The sequence below is a fragment of the Dermacentor silvarum genome, unplaced genomic scaffold, assembly GCF_013339745.2.
Source record: "Dermacentor silvarum isolate Dsil-2018 unplaced genomic scaffold, BIME_Dsil_1.4 Seq550, whole genome shotgun sequence".
NCBI classification, from domain to species: domain Eukaryota; kingdom Metazoa; phylum Arthropoda; class Arachnida; order Ixodida; family Ixodidae; genus Dermacentor; species Dermacentor silvarum.
This window is the reverse complement of record NW_023606414.1, coordinates 34,374-52,897: the sequence shown is the minus strand read 5'-3', so window position 1 is coordinate 52,897 and position 18,524 is coordinate 34,374. Positions and strand designations below refer to the sequence as shown.

At 45.2% G+C, this 18,524-nt stretch overlaps 1 protein-coding gene across 4 annotated transcripts; it reads right to left on the bottom strand.

Moving 5' to 3' along the window:
• Positions 1-6,401: 6,401 nt before the first annotated feature.
• LOC125941891 (uncharacterized) lies at positions 6,402-16,986 on the bottom strand. Of its 4 annotated transcripts, none has more exons than XM_049659759.1 (9): positions 16,701-16,986; positions 15,195-15,304; positions 14,890-15,120; positions 14,739-14,823; positions 13,398-13,544; positions 11,117-11,341; positions 10,791-10,965; positions 7,586-7,659; positions 6,408-7,499 (listed from the first exon to the last, which is right to left on the bottom strand). In XM_049659759.1, the coding sequence occupies exons 1-9, from the start codon at positions 16,842-16,844 to the stop codon at positions 7,227-7,229; spliced, it is 1,464 nt and encodes a 487-aa protein (XP_049515716.1). In that variant the 5' UTR covers positions 16,845-16,986; the 3' UTR covers positions 6,408-7,226. The 4 variants fall into 4 exon arrangements, 3 of the variants coding, with proteins under 3 accessions (XP_049515717.1, XP_049515716.1, XP_049515718.1); XR_007464663.1 differs by having other exon boundaries at positions 7,442-7,499; positions 7,586-7,780; positions 10,735-10,965; XM_049659760.1 differs by lacking the exon at positions 13,398-13,544 and having other exon boundaries at positions 6,402-7,499.
• Positions 16,987-18,524: the final 1,538 nt, after the last annotated feature.

Genomic DNA, 18,524 nt, shown 5'->3' with positions numbered 1-18,524 from the left:
TAAGGAAAAATGTTCTGATAATGACAGGACTCACACCAAGTGGAACTGGCAGTGCTTCTTATACAAGTTGTGTTAAATGCTGTATGAATGCAGTGCGTGGGCGGCAGCTAACGTGCCCATCGAGCATGCGTTGGAGTCCACCTTAACTGCTAAACATGCCTTATTTGAGAGCTATGAATTGTGGTAATTCTTGACGTCTCATTTTGTCCTCTCTACGTCCCTTATTCTGCCCTGGAGTTGAGGCAGAACTAGACATGTATGTCTATCTAAAAATAATTTTTGTTTAATGGAGATCATATAAAAACGTTTATCCAATAGACACAGGCAACCAAGAAATATAATGATTTTATGAAAATGAAAAAAAAATGGCATCAATTTGGAGCTTTCCCATTTGACGCAGCCTTACTGTAAATCCCTTGTCATGGTCTGACACCTGACCAAACATTCGTAGGACATTTCAAGCCCTACGTTGCAATGATGCTACTTGGAGCTTTTCGGCTTCATTCTTTACAATGGTGTGTCTAAACATATAATTTAGCGCATAAGCTCAATGTTGCTCCGATCGTAAAGTTTCTCCTTTCTAGAAATGGGCACCAAATGTGGACACAAAAGTATTTCTCAAAGTTAACGGAAAAACATATGAAGTGCTTTCCTTGTATGCCAAAATAATAACATATAAGAAGCAACAATAATGCAACTGGGAGCAATGAAACTTGAAAATATTACACGTAAAGTGCACTACTCTATAATAAAATGTAACAGTGGAACTTGTAGACTTGCACACTACTACGCAATGTATTATTATGTGTGGATGACTACCTACTAACTTCTAAATACTCACTAAGTTAATTAGGCGAATGTGAGAGCCATCACGAGCTACAAAATTTGGTCTCTGATGATAAGCTAACAAAACTCAGACACTTCTTAAAAAATGAGATATTGTGAATCGTACACCTTATTCTATTCAACTTACCTTACAACGCAAGCTTCTTACGGTAAAACAGAGGGGTTGCTGCCAACGGTGCTTCAGCCTAATCAGTGTTGGAGCGTTATGCGGAATGTTTCTATAGCACACAAGAACAAACTGAGCCTGTACATCCATCGCAGTTAATGTAATGTTGAATCATCAAAACAAACACAAAAGTTGTACCGAGAGATGGTTGGAGAGAGTGCCCATCTTCCTGGTTCAATGATCGCTGTACTAATTATTAGCGCACAGCTGGACGCTACGGTGTGCGCCCACGGTTTTTTTTTATGCTGGCGCTTCGCAGTCAGTGAACTGACGCTGCTCACGCGTATCAACCGCACGTTGCTTTGAGCACATTCTGGTAAGACATTTACACTGGAGTTTCACAGGCATCAAACTCTCAACATTTTGTTCAAGCGTATAGTACCACGTATTGTGTGCCATGGTTTATGATTTGTCGAAAATGGACAGGCATATTTCGGAAATGTACTTTAAGAGTGAATCACACCTCTAGAGGTGACGGTCCTTAGCTCTAGAAGCCGGCATCCACTAGTAGACGTAGAGTATATTCTCTATTACGTGTTCCCGAACAGGCCCGAACGCCTGGCTGAACTGCAATAGAGCCAATTCTTGATCTACTGTAGTGAACTGGGTGACTGGACATATTCGCGAGAAAACTGCGTATGACAGCAAATGCTCGTATGCAAAAAAAAAGTATCCCAATAAAGCATTATTTTAGAAGACGGCCGCTGTGAGCTTCAGACGAACTTTCCGAAGCCACTCGCGGATATTGCCATGATGTTGGTGACAAACGTTCTTCTTTACAATTGGAAGTCACATGGGAAAATTCATGGTACTAACCACTCCGCGATTCGCAAGTGTCCGGTACGTGAAACCTTGTGTCGTCTTAGTTGTCATTCTCCTCAATTCCTTACCGCCGTATTGTCGTTGCACACATCATCTAGCCACCGTGGTGCCATCATCGGCCATCAACAAGGGCATCGTTTTGCTCGGGTAGTGGTTGTGTTTGTCATCGCCGTTGTAGTCTCATCACGCGTCACGTTTTTGGTGCAGCTGTTATCGCCAACATCATCATCACAATCGCACAGTTATCGTCGTTCTTGTCGTCTAAGCATAGACCGCTATAGCGGGTGCTGTGTTAATATTTTACTGAGGAGGCCGTCGAATAAAGAAGAAATGTATAAATCCAGCATATCCAGAATACGCAACTTGCGCTGAAAATCATAAAGCAAAGGTTGACGCTACTACTGCAGACCTCCTGAAGTATGACGGCAGACACAGAATGCATTTTAGGCGCTTTTTGAGCCTGTGACCTCGTATATTGAAAGCACGTGCATGAAACACCATAAACGTCCCCCACCATAAATTGTCTTTTCTGAAAACCACGCACTACAGTCTTTTTACTACGGTGGACAGTAAAAAGTTTGCACGTTGCACTAAATAAAGAAGGCGTGCGTGTGGCTGTGCCAACTGTACTAAACAGGTAACAGTACTGGATGTTACTTAATTGGCCATGAACTTCTCTCGTGGACTGGCTGTTACAGAAAAACATTATGATCACTGCTACAAACATTTCGGTCAACGATAGGGTAGCGCGAAAAGCTTTTGCAAATGGTTACTACAGCTGCCAGCGCAGAATTGCTTACTGAGTTAGCATTCTTAGGGAACTTCACGCGCTTTGATGGGGCTAACCATCTATTTATCTATCTACCTGTGTTTCTATGTGTCTAGTCATTTTCGCGCCTGTCTGGGTCACTGGGTTGTCTATGGTCCAATGGCTAGTTGGGCTGCTGGTATGAGGGAGCCGCGTTCGAAACCCACGTCGCACCAACTTGGATCACTGAGTATGGGGAAATGTGCCACTATGTGCCGCTATTCAACGAACAACTTTAGCGGCGTCGTAGATCACTGTAGATTCGGGACTGGGTATGTAACTCTGTTTATTGACACTCTTTGATGCCGACAAGGAGCACTGTGTAGGTGCCACAAGGTTTGCGCTGGTATTCAGTGAATCTCTTTGAGGCCAACTTGGGTCACAGGCTATGTGCGAGTAGGTAGGTGACGCTCTTTAATCAAAGTATGTGACACCAACTTGGGAAACTAGGTATGTTCCGCGGGGAATGTGCCGTTCTACAATAACAAAAAAACCTTTTAAATATCTCGAATGCTGGGCGTCATCGAAACCACGTCACACTGGTTCCCCCAAGGCCAGCTACCTGACGCCTAAGCAGGCTGCGCCACAAATGCACTGGATATGGGCCACTTTTCAATAAACCTCTTTCACGCCCACGCTTTAGCGAGCCGCGTCATGAACGAACTGGCTATGTACCGCTCTTCAATTACCCTTGCACCCACGCGGGTCATTCACTGAGTTTGTACCACAGGGTGTGCGCCAGGCAAGGGAACAATTATTGTCGCTCGCGAGCGCCGACGGGCCGCGATTCTCGTCTCGGAAGGCACGCGTAGACTTCTCTGGAGTGCCACTTTACCGCACATCGTATCCATAAAGAAGCGCGAGAAAGCAGCCCGTCTGCCGCATGACGTATTTTGTTGTGTTTGTATTCTTAGGGTACTTCACGAATTTCGCGAAGCCCAAGTAATTATCTAGCTAACGATGTATGTTTGCATCTTTGCATCCAATCGCTTCCCCGCTTACCTGCGTCGCCATGGGTAATCCGTGGTCCAATGCGTGGCGCATCGGGCAGCAGTGCTAGGGTAACCGGGCTTGAAGCCAACCGTCGGACGAATTGGGCAGCGTAATATGTGGCAATGTTTATATATGGACCACTCTTCGACCCATCTCTTTCACGCCGACATGGCTCACTGTAGAGGCGGCAGTGGTTAGTTCTAAGAAACTATGACACTGACTTGGAGCGCAGGGTATGTAAAACACGGTCTGTGCTGGTGTTCAATGAACATCTTTGATGCTAATTTTGTTCACTGAGTATGTGCCAGTAGGTGTGTGGCACTCTTCAATGAACTTCTTGAACGCCAATTTGAGTTACTATGTATGTGCAACTGGTAATGTGCCACTATACTTTGAGGAAAACGATCCCTTAAATTTACCCCCTGCTGAGTGGAATCAAGCACCCGTCACAAGTTTTCTTCGAGGAAAGCAACCCGGCGCATTAGAAGGCTGTGTCACAAATGCGCTGGTTCTGTAATTATTTTCAATGAACGTATTTCACTTCACGCCAACGCTTTAGCGAGCTGCACCATGAATCCATGGGTTATGTGCCTCCCTTCAATGAACTGCTCGCCAACTTTGGTCACTAATTATGTGTCGCTGAGTGTGCGGCAATGGAAAGGAACCATTCTCAGCGTTCGAAGTCCCCGGCCCGCCATGCATGTTGTCCCGTAGACCAAGCACGCACATCACGCCAGCGTCACTAGGTGACGCACCGTGTCCAAAAAGAAGCGCATGAGAGGTGCCCGGTTCCCGAATAACGCGTTTCTCAGCTTTCACGCACACCGGCGCAACATGCATTCTGGACGCAACGTTCAGGCTTAGATGATGATTAGTGGTGTTAGATGATGATTAGAGGTCTTATGGATGCATCAAAGAGGAATCCCACTCCAGTACACGCCTCATACATAACTCGATTAGATTGTAGCAGCACGTTGTGTGGCTATATTGATTCAATGGCAAACGCATTAGCGTCCACATTCATCAAGGGATAGGTTACATTGAATGTTTTTCATTGTTAGCAGGCACCGACGCGCCACAAATTTTGGAGGCCACATAGAGGCTTCACGGCGGCGCCGATAGATGGCACCGAGTGTTCTTAGAAAGCGCGAATGAGGGACGGTGCAGTAGACGCCTCAAATAAACATATAAATATTTTTTGATGGTGGCAATACGTTGCGTCGGTGTACTTATTTAATGCTAAATGCATTACCGTCGACAGTTATTGTGACATGGGTTGAGCTGATTTTTTATGGCTGCATAAAAGCATTCCCAGAATTTTTGATAATTAATGTTCAAACAATTCAAATGCTCTGCTCACTTTTTGTGTTTATGGTTCGTTTATGGCCCTCTTTGTATGGGAACTCTGCTTCGGCACTAAAAATACGCCTAGGGCCCTCCGCAAGGTCCCACGAACATGTCCTAGCGCGCTTCCAATTGTGGTGTGATCGCACTGCTCATTGTCCTCAACCTATCATCAGGTAAGCATGTGGATGAGCGCATTTGAAACAGTGTAGTGCAAATATTCGAAAGTTATTTAATAGTCAAGTATTCTGCGAGTTGATTCGGGCCTCGTTTCGAAATAATTCCATGGGGTCCCCAAATCGAATAGTCACTATTGTCACGTAGTATAGTGACGGTGAAGCAAACAGTCGTCAAACTGTGTATGACGAAACTGGTTGTTTATTGGGCGAATCTGTGCACACAAAAGCAAGCTACACTCAAAGCACAACGATAGCGGCGAACACAGTCGGCGATCGTCGAAAATCTGATCAGTCATCGAAGGTTCCAGATTCATCCCCGATGCCTGCGTCTCTTCCAGAAAGTTCTAGACAATTCGCGTCGGTCATACAATCAGATAATTAAAGCGTCGGTGAAAACCGGCAACGGAAAGAAGCATCGATAACGTTCTAGAAACTTCCGATACAGGCGCGTCCTGCGCCGAGCGATAACGTTTAACATTTGTTAGCCGGTGGAAAGCGGCCACCGGTGAAAGATAAACACGTATACGTGTCAATACCCTCCCCTTAAAAAGCATCGTCCCGATGCTACAAACACGAAAGCGAAAACAAAACCACGCGTACAGAAAGGGACAAAAATAACAAAGCAACAAAGGACCTAAGTTATTCAGCGGGCGTAGAAAGGCTTAAGACGCACCACGTGGATGACTTCAAGTCGTGCGCGGCGCCGCTGTGATTGCGAAATACCGTCTGGCACGACCTCATAGTCCAGTGCGCCAATACGTAGGATGATCTTATATGGTCCGAAATAGCGACGTAATAGTTTCTCGCTAAGTCCTCGTCGGCGTATCGGAGTCCAGACCCAAACACGGTCTGTGGGCTGGTGCTCGACGTAGCGTCGTCGAAGATTGTAGTGTCGGCTGTAGGTTCTCTGCTGGTTCTTGAAGCGCAGGCGGGCGAGCTGTCGACCTTCTTCTCGTCTACGGAAGGAAACCGGCAACTACGCTTGACGCCATGCTACCGGATGTCTCGGACGAAGAAAATATCGACGTTGCCACCTATTTGCAGCGTGTCACTCTTAAAAAAAAAGTAGTAGTACTTGCTACTTTTGGGTAGTAACGGTTTGTCACATATGTTACTACGCTGCAGTTAGTAACGGCAACGGTAGTAACTGTTACTGCCCTTGTCGTTACTACCTGCTGTTAGTAACAGCAAAGGTAGCAACTGTTACTACCCTTGCTGTTACTAACTGCAGGGTAGTAACGACAAGGGTAGTAGCTATTACTACCATTGCCAATACTACCTTCTGTTAGTAAGAGCAAGGGTTGTAACAGTTTCTACCCTCAATTGCTGTTACTGACAGCAGGTAGTAACATGTGACTAGCCGTTGCTACCCAAAAGTAGGAAATGCTACTACCTTTTTCCAAAGTTATAAAATGAACATATGTTAGCAACTGCTGCTATGTTCCTATATACTCACTGCGGTTGGTACCAGGAGGTATACATACCAGATGCCTGCAGCAGTTAGCATACATAATCGTGTGCACACCTATTTAACTGAATTGATTATTGTGGCAGCCTTATTTTGCTTATAAAATGATAGTAGTAATGACTATAACAAAACTATGAGCATATAAATAACTAATAGGTATACATTATATAGGTAAAATAACTGCCAATGCAAGTCATCAAGCTGAAGAGGTAGAATTGTGGTATCCAGGAGACATTTTTTATGCAGCCTGATGCAAAACACCTAGCTGTTACGAGCGGAGAAATATCTAAATGTAAATATATTATATAGACCACAAAGCACACCACACAGAAGCCATGGACACACTTGTGATTACAGTGCCAAGTGTCAAAGAAACAACCAGAAGTTTATACTGCTGGCATTAGCAGGAACAGAAGTATGCATCGTTCCAATTGACGGGACGGGAGAAAAATGTGCCACACAGTGCATTTACATTTCAAAATATTTATTATAGCAGCATATTTCGACACTTGATGGTTCCCCAAAACGTGGAACACACGATTTCTCGCGGTGCGGAAATAAAGTTTCCTATGCTGTCCTTTTTTGCTGGCACGTCAGCAATTATGCAGTCTGTTCAAGTGATGAAATCAGGCGTATCACTAGTGGCATCTTTTTTGTGCTTGTAGGTGGCAGGCCACAAAAATGTTCAAGAACAGTGAACGTTTTTTTGCTGACGTTGCTGTACTTAACATCAAAAACCCAATAAAGTTCTATAAGTGCAGTCATGCCTGCTATTATATCTACCGCTTCTACTTGAAACCCTTCGAAACTAGCAATGATGTCGGTCGCCGTAGCAGCACACGCGCCCTTGAATGAAAGGGCAGGGTAGGTGTCCTGTAAAACAAGGAATACAGAAAATCAGCGTTACTTATGAGAAATACACTAGTTCATATGAAAAAGGTAATGCAAAAGGGACTCACCGGTCCCTGCAGAAATCTAGGTGTCTCCTTGAGGAGAAATGGCAGCAGCTCAAATACGCCAACTGCAAAGCGGTCTGTTGCCCAAAAGTTTGTTAGGCAATGACAAACACAATGAACACAAATCACTTGTACATCACGTAAATGCAAGCCTGGGCACGCCTGTGGTATTTGCAGCCATACTCATACGCAGTGATGCTACTGCGCACTTATGATTTGGAGCAATTTTTGGAGCATCAGAAATTTCATTTTGGAGCACTTTGGAGCAGGCAATTTGGCATTTTGGAGCAGCTTGGAGCAGCTGATTTTTCACATCCTGAAGTATTTTGAAAAAGCGAGTTGCAATTTACATTCAATTACCTGAATAATTCTTATGTTCTCACGAGAAGCTTCGTAAACATTTCCATCTATTGCAGATCTCATGGAGAAAAAAATGCACTTGTGTGCATCCGACACACAGACACAAATTGATATCATTTCGTATATTGCTAGTTTTCCCAGATGCCATCGGTAATATCCAGAAACAGAAATGATGGACACATTGGCGGCACGCAGTTATAACCACGTCATGCTGCGCTTCAAACAAGCTACTAGCTGCGTTTCCGGAGTAGATAACGTCCGCCGATGAATCGCCAATTAACCTTGAAGCCGCGAGCCTCGGCAGAAACCGCACTTTGCCGTCGAGCCACCTTGCAAGGCAGACACCGCGTCGGCGTCCGTGCGTGGCACTGCTAAAGTCACTGGAACCTGGAACTCTGAAGTACCGCAACCGCCGGAGCGAGCGCAGGCAACACTGCGCGGAAAAGACGAGCAGCTCTTCCTCGGGTTTTCTAGGCTTGCTACAGGGAAGAACAGCACGATGGCTGCCGCAGTGGGCCCTGTGAAATCCACAAACAAAACCGCATTTCGTTTAGCTAGATACGATGTAAATTACAAGTACAGTAGCCGACGGATTTTTCGGACTCCAAAAATTCGGACTTGTAGGATATTCCGGACTTCATAGATGTACCGGCAGGATTCCCATAGAGCTAATGCATTTTCGCGAGCGATTTTTCGGACGAATCTAGGAGCCAATGTTCGATTTTCCGGACTAAATCGCTCGCTCCGAACCACGCTACCCGATCTTGGAGGCCGCCATGTTGGATTATCCGCTGGCTTGGCTTCCAGTGCCCCCCTGTATAGCCTTGAAGATCCGTAGACGCACGCTATGCCCTCGTCTCCGAGGCCATGCCCGCTCTTCCTTGGCCGACAAAACGTTCTAAAAAGCTGCACTTGCTTTTCTTTTTTTTTTGTTCGGTCCGTACGCTGTCTGCGGGTGAAAGCTTGCGAGGGTCAGCCAGCAACCGCAAGGCGGCCGGAGGCGCGCGCGGACTTCGTTCGCTCGCGGGGCATGGGGAGAAGGCGGCGGAGACAGTGGGGAGTTGCATTCTGCTCTTGCAGCTGCCGACGGAGCTGCCGTGCAGGCACCGTATCTTGAAAGCGATCTGCTATGTGGCCGAAGTGTGCGCCCGCGATCTGCGATGGGTACAAAGGGAGTGCGCCGAGTGCCACTAGCTTCGTATGCACCGTTTTCCCCCCTTATTTTCGACGTCCGCGTTGAAGCGACAGAATAGACAGCGCGAAGGTCAATATGCCCGCGGTCATCGAGTGAGATGTGTTCATGTAACCTGTGCGCATGACACCGTGCTTATTTAGTTAGTAAGCGCATATTTACAACTTTATACGGCTGATAAAACTAACATCCTTACTCCGTACCGCTGTCTATTAATTGGCTATCGCAATCGATGCTCCGCCTTTTGGGCGAAAGTGCGACATTTTTCTTAAGCCGCTCTAAGCCTCATAATTTTTTTCTCTTAGGGGGTGGGGGGACGAGTTTTTCGGACTGTTCGGTTTTGCAGACTGCTCGATTTTTCAGTCCCCACGAAGTCCGGAAAATCGGTCGGCTACTGCACTCGGAAAGTGAAGCATTCAACTGTGCGCCACCCGTTCTAAATGCAAAGCGATCCCGATGCTCGTGTGTCACACAAGATTTTTTTTTCGGATGACTAGGTATTAAGTGCTGCCACAAAATCGTTTATACGCGTGGATATTATCGCTTTCTAACGTGGCTACTGATTTAACCGCGCACGAAATGTTCCATACAGATATATTTCTACAAAAATGAACGGTCCCTGACTGCACTACAAGAAAAGGGATGCTAAAACAGAATTACCAGGTCATGTTCGTGTTTTAAACAACACACGAGAAAATCTATATTTTAATTTTCAACATTGACAGGTCGATCGATCTTCTCACTACACTTTGTTATTTTTGACACAGCCGCCCGTATTGCGTCACTCTTCGGTTTGCTCGGTTCTGCATATTTCTGAGCATCTCCTCGGTTTGTTTACTCAAGGCAAACCGCAGTCTTTGAATGCGCGAAGAAGCTTTTCCATCACATTATGGCATTTAGGGAGTTCGATGAAATACCGCAAGGAGCTTCTCAGCTTTGCGATATCAACAAGTTCACCAAGTGGGAGTGAACTTGTCGCTCTTTATCCGGTGCAGCCAGAGATAGCACGGCGCTTGCTGTCGCTCTTTCCGCTTAACTGGTATCGCGAAAAGCGCTTTCCCGGACTCCCGGCGGTTTCTGCACCCGAACGTGCAGCACCCGGGCATTTCCTTTCGTTTTGTTTTAAGTCTACGAAAGTTACATATACACTAAATTATACAAAATGCAAAATCTGACCTCGTTGATGACTCGTACGCGCGGCGTGTGCGAGCGATGTCTGTCTGCTTATCTCCTCCGACGCGGCTTAGATCCGCCATCAATAGCGGAAAGTGATCACCTGACGGCAACTGACCAATCGGCGGCGCAGCGGTTAAGAGAAAAGAGCTGCGGTACTTTCCAGGTTCCAGTGACTTTAATTGGGACGTACGCGCTAGAGCTTTCTTGTCTCCTGTTTGCAGCTAAGGTTGCAACTAAGGCTCGCCCTATCGTCACGTTGAACGTTTTAATTCCCCGGTGGTGCAATTGGCGAAAGACATCGTCAAATCCGAGACTGTTTGGCGCAGTTAGGCGCAATTTTCGTCGATTGTATCAGGATGGCGCAGTAAATCTCAATTGGCGCACTTTGGCGCAGGAGTGGAATCACTGCTTACGAGAAAGACACAAAAATACGGATGTCCCCTGGAAAAAATGGAAAAGCTGGCAAGCCTGTATACGTACATTTCTTCTCATCACCTTCCAACTTGTCAAGTTCCGCTTCAATTCCTGCGATAGCTTCTTTTGAAGACCGCCGACATTTTGCAAGCTCAAAAAGGCGGTTCCCATACTGGTTAATAAACTGCAGAATCTTTTCTTCCAACTTCACCCCAGTGAGGGCGGTGAACTCCTCGTGAAGCTAGAATGATGGCAAAATTTGTAGATAATTACCAGCCAATACTCATAACATATAAACAACTGAAAATGGCTTAACAGTCTTACATAGATAGATTCCAGTTGAATAATTAAGCATTGCCTGCAACAAAAATACAACAGTTGTTTATGCTCACCATTTCGGCATTTGCCAAAGCTGGGTATTTGTTTAGCACATCTCCTGTTGGCGGCCGCATTTCCTTTATCCATTGCTGCCTAGCTGGTCGAGTTTGCAGCATTGAGTCACGGAGCTTTATCATATCTGAGTTAGGCCGCTTTACTTCGTTCATCATAAACTCTACGTGGCTATTCACTGTAGCCGCATCGTGTTGAGCCGCGACGTGCTGCGACAGGTCAGCAGTCTAACAGGAAAGAAACATGATGTTGCACAGTGAAAAGATCACTACAAATGACACGAAAACAGACGCATAATATAAATCTTTCTCTTCCTCAGTTAAAATATATTGGAGCCCTTTTTACAATTAGACCTATGTATTACTAGTGTGCACTAAGCTAGAGGGCTGACCAAGGAGAAAGAACTTAAGCACTATGTGTTACCTGCACCTTTGGACCATTGTCACAGGCAGGGGCGCAGCCAGAAGTGTTTTTCTTTTTTTTTTGGGGGGGGGGGAGAGTCCGACCATACTTTATGTTTGTGCATGTGTTTGTATGTGTGCGTATATATATGCACATGTGAAATTCAAAAATTGTGTGTGTGTGGGGGGGGGGGGGGGGTTGGGTGGCTATGCCAGTGGCCACAGGCAAGAAATGTCATGCTTAAACTAGGGCACAAACACCATCCAACACAACAATCTAATTCAGCCAACCTAACACTGTATTACTCATCAGGATGCTAAATATAACTGCAGAACACTGTACTGCTTAACACAGTGAAATAAAGCACAAGAGGCAGAAGTAATGTTCACAGGATTGTGAGAAAAACGTCTGATATTCTCAGGAACCTTGCTAATCAATGTTCACAAGGTAATGGACTGCCACAATTACCCATCTGTGACACCTGGTATCACGTGTGACCCAATGAAACAGCTCTTATAAGTCCTACATAGTCAATCACTCACTGTATTAGGTATGCTCACATTATTTAATGAATGCTTCACAGTACAACTATAGGAATACCAGTAGCTAGAACACTTCGTCATATATTTACATACATTATGCTACAAGGAACATGGATATAACACGTGTTCAGAACCTAGCTGTACCAGAACTAGTTTGGATGTAAGTGGAACGAATTGTCGTGCAAATGGCTAGCGAACATGCTGCATTGACAAAAGAATACAAGACTTGCAACGTCTTAAGAGAACATGGTGCATGCAAGCTGTTGGTTGTGGCATTCTGCAGTCCACTGATCTGAAATATATTTTGGCAAAAGGGTTGCATATTCAGTTTTGTAAACTTTCTTTTATCCTGTGGTTTTATTTAAAAATTGATTTGTAGTTTTTGCCTTGACCTTTCCCTTGTGAAAATATCTGTTACCATATTCCCAACAGAAAAAAAAAGTACAGGACAGTTCTCGTAGTGATTCCACCTTGCTGTACCTATGTCACAAAATAGGTCTATATACATATATTAAGTTAACAAAGGAAAAGGAATGGTTTGAGGGGCTTGTTTCTTTAATGAAGAGAACAGACTGATAATGAAGCCAAGTAAGGAGGGCATTATTTGTGGTGTCCATTTAAAGTGTACTAATTGCAATATAAAGGAAAATTAAGCGGATGAAAAACACGCTGATCACTGGTTGGAACTGAACCCACAACTTTCACGTAACATGTGATGCTCTACTCAATGAGCTACAGCTTAGCTATCCACCTAATTGGTGTTCATGCAATTTTATTCCTGGGAGTGCCAACCAGTGCCAATCGTAGCCATGGTGGTGAATGTGGAACATAAATTTTGGAGTTAATTGGCATCATGTAGCGTGTCATTAATGCGCTGGCACCTGAGCAATAAAACTGTTGCATACTAATTGAAGGCATCAAGTGGCCAGGTCGGGACCCTTGCTAGAAAATGAAAAAGCATGGAGAATGAATCAACATATACCCACGGCCCTTCCTGAAATGCCCAGGTTTACACATACAGAAATATCTATAAATTGGATGGGAAGCGGCCATCTTGGCTCAGTTACTGGAACATCGCACGCACAATGCGAAGGTTCTTGGGTTGCTCGTCACAGGCAATGAAATTTTTTTTTGTTCACCCTATTTATTTTCCTCTGTTGTAGTTGCTGCAATTCAACTGAAAATAATGTCCCGTATACTTACCTGGCTTCATAATGTGCTGAAGTCATTATGTTATATTGTTCAAAACTAAAATTCTTTCACTTCAGTAGCAGACCCAAAAGTGGCTGAACATTCCAATTAGGTTTCAAGTACCCTGCACAATTGAAATTTCACTTACCACATGACAGTGCCGCTTATTGTTTAGGCTTTCTTGTGTGTCCTTGCGTTTGCCATAAGCAACCCTTGCTGCTTGAACAGCCGGAACTGTACACAGAGACTTTCTCATATATCCCAATTTATATCTGAGGGAGACTTTCCACGAGTCCTGCAAAGAATGATTTTATTGTAAAAGATTTTCACACAGTGGACACTGTCATCATTGAGCAAGGCCACTTATTAATGCCAAGCACTCTCTGTGAACCCCAATGCACTGTAGCTACTTCACCTCCTATGATACCACAGTTGTCAATCCTGGTAAATTTAGCTTCTGCTGGTGTTATCACTCCATCATTATTTTAACTTTATCATCCGACTCCAAACTCCGGTTCTTGCATACTATGTGTGCTGTAGCCAAGCGGCATGCCTAAGATGGTGCATAGCCTCCTCTATTTTTTAATGCCCGCGGAGTGGAGCGGCGGAGGCCGTCCGCTGCGCTCCCCCTTCCTCCTCGATTTACGCCTGCCTTCTCCGCAAGAGGCGCTCGCACCCCACACCCCATACGGCAGGAACGTGAGCTCCGCCTCGCGTTCCTGCCGATGCGAGCGGCGTCGCTTGACGCGTTTCGATCTTGGACGCAAGAGGGTATAAATAAGGGTCCACCGCTCGTGCTGCCAGAGTCTGACGAACGCCGTACGCGCACTTGCTGTTTTCGCTGTTGCCGAGTTCGCTTGCTTTAGGGGCACAAGTTCGCCCAATAAATTCTAGTTTCTCTCCACAAGCACGCGCGCAACAAAGTAGTCGCGTCGTCTGCTCTGGGTATGGGGCGGCAGCGCGGCGAGCGCATGAATTAGAAGGTACGGGCGGAGCTTGCTCTGCTCGCCACTCGGCGGGCATTAAAAAATGGAAAAATATAGGAGGCTATGGATCGTGGCACCTCAGTTGCAGAAGCGAGTTTCTGTTAAGTCTACATTCAAGCAGTGACTTCAAAGCACGTTTGCCATTAGTGACTCAGAAGTGACGCATTAACTGTGCATTCAGTCTCATGGTTGTACCAGTGTTACAGTTTTCAACCAGGTTCAAGTTTAACTCGACTTATGCGTGATATGAATGGAATGAGCATAAGGATTTAGTTTTTTACATAGTCATGTTGTTCGAAAGTAAACATGTGCCATATTCACGCTGGGAAGAAAAAAATATAAAACATGTATACTTCGCATTCAAATAAAATAAATCTCGAGCTCCAACTTTTTGTACGTGCTCCTCCACTTAGGTTGAAAGAACTTGGACACCCGCAGTCTGGCCCACTAACATGTATGACATCCTACTATAGTTACAAGAATGCAATTGCTCTAGTACTCACCCAGCCTGTGCCAATTGTGTCTCTGAGTGCTGGATATTCCAGCACCAGTGCTCTTGAAGCTGCTTCGTAAAGGCTTCCTGGGTAGCTGTAGAAAAAGCAAAAGTTAAAAACATATACCGAATTAAACACTTACATATACATGCCTACTTACACTCTTATAGTCATCAAATGATTCGCAATCCATCCAACAATTCGAGATTTTGTTTTGCTGGACACTTTCCCAGGTTCAGTTCTGTCAATGGCATCTTTAATGTCCAAAGGCACAGGCGGCAGCTTATATTCGCCATCAGTGCAGGTAAGCTGCTGACTGGGTTGTTGCCCATTGCTTTCACCATTCTCAGGCAGGCTACCTCCAGGTACCACCGTCACTTTGTCACTTGTGCTGAAAACAGAGAAGCTAGTCAGTGATGCATAAGTTTTCCAACATCGATGTAAATTTGCAATGTGGCTACTAACCTGCAGTACATTTGCAAGTTTTCATTGCACACAAGCCTAATTTTGTCTTTATCAGAGAAGACATGGCCAGCTGGCGGGTCTATATATTCCTCATATCGGGCATTGTAGACCTGAAAGGAATTGAGATGTTCACATTCGCATAATGTTACCAAAATAAGCATAGTACCTGAAGTATGCAGCAATTATCAAGTGTTCCTTCGAATACCACACTAGAATTGGCTTTCCTCGTTGTGCTTCATATCATCTTGGTGCAGTCAGCACCATGAAGCAACTCTTAATGTATTCATTTAGAGTGTCATGAATTTCTCTTCTCGCCATGCAGTATTTGAAAAATAAAATTTCTGAAATGCTGACTGAGATTTCACTGTTTTATATCATGCAGAACGAAACAAAAAAATTTAACTGTTCCTTGACCAGCAGAAAGTAATCACTGTGGTGTAACAAAAACTTTCATGGTTTACACCACCTACAAATTTACCCTGATGGCAGATGCCTGCATGCAGTTTACCTGCAAGGCTATATTTTTGCACCGTCAAGGTACCATTTAGGCTGCTTTGCTCGCACCGTAAGGCTGCAGCACATTTTTCAACGTCTCTTTCATTAAACATTCTCTTCTACAGTGTATCACAATGTGTAGTTATTGGGAGATTGCAACTGCTTATTTAACTATCAAACGATTGCTTAAATTGGTTTATATGAATGCATATACTCCATAGTTTACTGCTTTCTCCTGAACACGAGGCGTGTAGAATACAACAGCATGCCAGGCATGTTCATTAACCTCCTAGAAGAAGAGTGCTACCCCTTTTCTAAAGCCTGACGCCAGCTGTGACATAAAATGTGAATTACCCGGTTACAATATGGCAGTGGATTGCTTATAAGAGTCAAAAACATTATTTTTCTACGAAGTTATTCCAGGCATTCTAAATTGGTTTTCTACAGCAAATAATGTTTTAACGCAACGCAAAAAAAATTATGGGGTTTTACGTGCCAAAACCACGATCTGATTATGAGGCACGCCGTAGTGGGCAACTCCGGAAATTCGGACCATCTGGGGTTCTTTAACGTGCACCTAAACCTAAGTATACACGGGTGTCTTCGCATGTGAATGGGCCCTTACCACCGCCGTGTCTCGGAGCATAGCCTTCTCGATAGTATGACGATCAAGCGCGCTGCCCAACTCGTGGCAAATGAAAGCCGATCCACGCCAGCCTACCGTCGCGACAAAGCCAGCGCGAACGGCAGCAATGCGCGGTCGGGCGCCGCCGACGCGGAGACAAAAGATGGTATACATCTGCGGTCGGCGCCGCCGTGACAACGTGCTCGCTTCGCTCGCCGACAGCACCAGCGAAAAAAAAAAAGACATTTAAAAAGCACGAGCGCATGCATGATGAAACTGTTGAAGCATGTGCGACAAAGAGAACATTATCAGGGCTCCTAAGGCCACTGGCATGGTGCATGTAGTACCTCGATGTGCTTCAGGATTAAGAAAGAAAAACAACATACCTCAATCCGGCATGTAGGCAAGGCATAGCCAAAATCTGTCCTCTTCAAGGCTTCCAAAAGATCGGCCTCCGTCTGTCCATGAGCAGAAAGTAACTTCTTGCGGTCTCGGAAGGACACCAAATATTCAAATTGTGGCGGCTCCATGAAAACACGAGCACGTGGGCGCGAGAGAAAAGCAGCACGTACATACAAAAATAAACGCAACACTACTGACAGAGTGACACGGCGCGTATAGTAGCCCGTGGATGGATGGATGAGGCTGAACCGTTTTAATCGGGTGGTGGCATACGCCACCTAGCCGAGACTATTAACATATTTTGTACTTTGTGGTGGGTGAAATTTCACCCCTGCCTTGATTTTAGCCACCAATCATATAACCTTCGTCTGTTCTTCTGAGGGCAACTCCAGGCAACTCAAACAACTGCGCTCTCTGTAGTTGAAGTTGCGAATTTTGAAGGCCATGTTTTGCTGGTTCTCGGCAGCGGAAGTAATCTCGGGCGCGAGAATCGTTTCGGCTTTGAACACCACAAAAGAAGTTAGAGATGATAATAACAAAAAAGACAATAAAATAATAGTTTGTTGTGTTCCAGCGTTTTCAGTTTTCAGTGTTGTAACAACGTCGTCAACTTTTTCTTTTCTTTTTTTTCTGTTTGTGCTTCGAAGTTGGCATCGGTATGGATAGCATCGGTATCCATTGCTCGCGGTTACATGTGGACTTTGACGAGCTGGCCTTCTAACGCGCTGGCCGTGTGTGATCTACATCGAGCCGTAAGTGCCGTGAGTGAACATGTTACACACATGCCCACGATGTGCGTTCTCGTCCACGAAGTTCTGCCAGGTCGTCTGGCACCTAAGAGACCATCGCCACGACAGTAGTTTTTCTATTATGTGCGGTGTGGATGGGTGCGCGAAGACCTACAATGAGTTCGAATCTTATCGGAGGCACATTTATCGTGTGCATAGAAACTATATGGACTTGGACGAGACGGAGCAAGAAGCCGGCGTTGAACAAATGGTCCTCGAAGAATCGTCGGTGGGTGCTGCACCAAGCTGCGCTGCGCACAAAAACGCGATGAGTGACAACACTGAAATGTTTTCATCGGGCTGTTCGTCGAATACGACCGAAGGCGGATGTGACGCGGACTCTGATTCCGCTGTTCGAGTGACTACCCTATTGAAAAATCCATATGCCCCATAACCCCCATAACCAATAATCCGATATGCAACATATAGGATCCTATACAAAAACCTGTTTTTCCTATATGTCATATGATGTTATTGGATATAGGAGGTATGGGGAATACGGGGGTTTTTCAGTAGGGTACAATCGACGACCTCGCGCTGAAGATCAAGAAACAGCTGTGTTTACTTTTTTTTCGTGTTGCTGAAGTGCACAAGCTACCACACTCTACGATAGAAAGTGTGTTCAATGACTTCAAGGTTACTTTTCTCGACATAATTCGGGCGTTCGCTTCTGTCGTCGAACAAAACATCGCCCTGGAGTCAGCAGGAACCGAGTTGCGCAAGTTACTCGCTGGTGAATTCTTAGATGACATTTTTCAAGCAGCAAGTAGTAAATATAAGCGAGAGCAATTCGCCCAGCGCCACCTGCCCTATGTAAAGTCCGAAGCACGTGACCTTGGTGCTGGTGAGACGTTTCAGTTTGTTCCTATAAGTGGTGTCTTGCGAAACCTTATGTCGTCTGAGAGTTTCTGCGACCACATCGAGCAAGACTTATCGATAGGAGTGTGTTCACCACTACTGCGCAGTTTTAGTGATGGCTACATATACAAGGAAAAGTTGCACGCACTACTTGAGGATGGC

Coding starts and splice junctions, on each gene's coding strand:
- LOC125941891 (XM_049659759.1), bottom strand. CDS start 16,844: ATGGAGCCGCCACAATTTGAATATTTGGTGTCCTTCCGAGACCGCAAG. Junction 13,545..14,738: donor ACACAATTGGCACAGGCTGG/GTGAGTACTAGA, acceptor CATTCTTTGCAG/GACTCGTGGAAAGTCTCCCT. Junction 7,660..10,790: donor GGAAGGTGATGAGAAGAAAT/GTACGTATACAG, acceptor TTTGGGCAACAG/ACCGCTTTGCAGTTGGCGTA.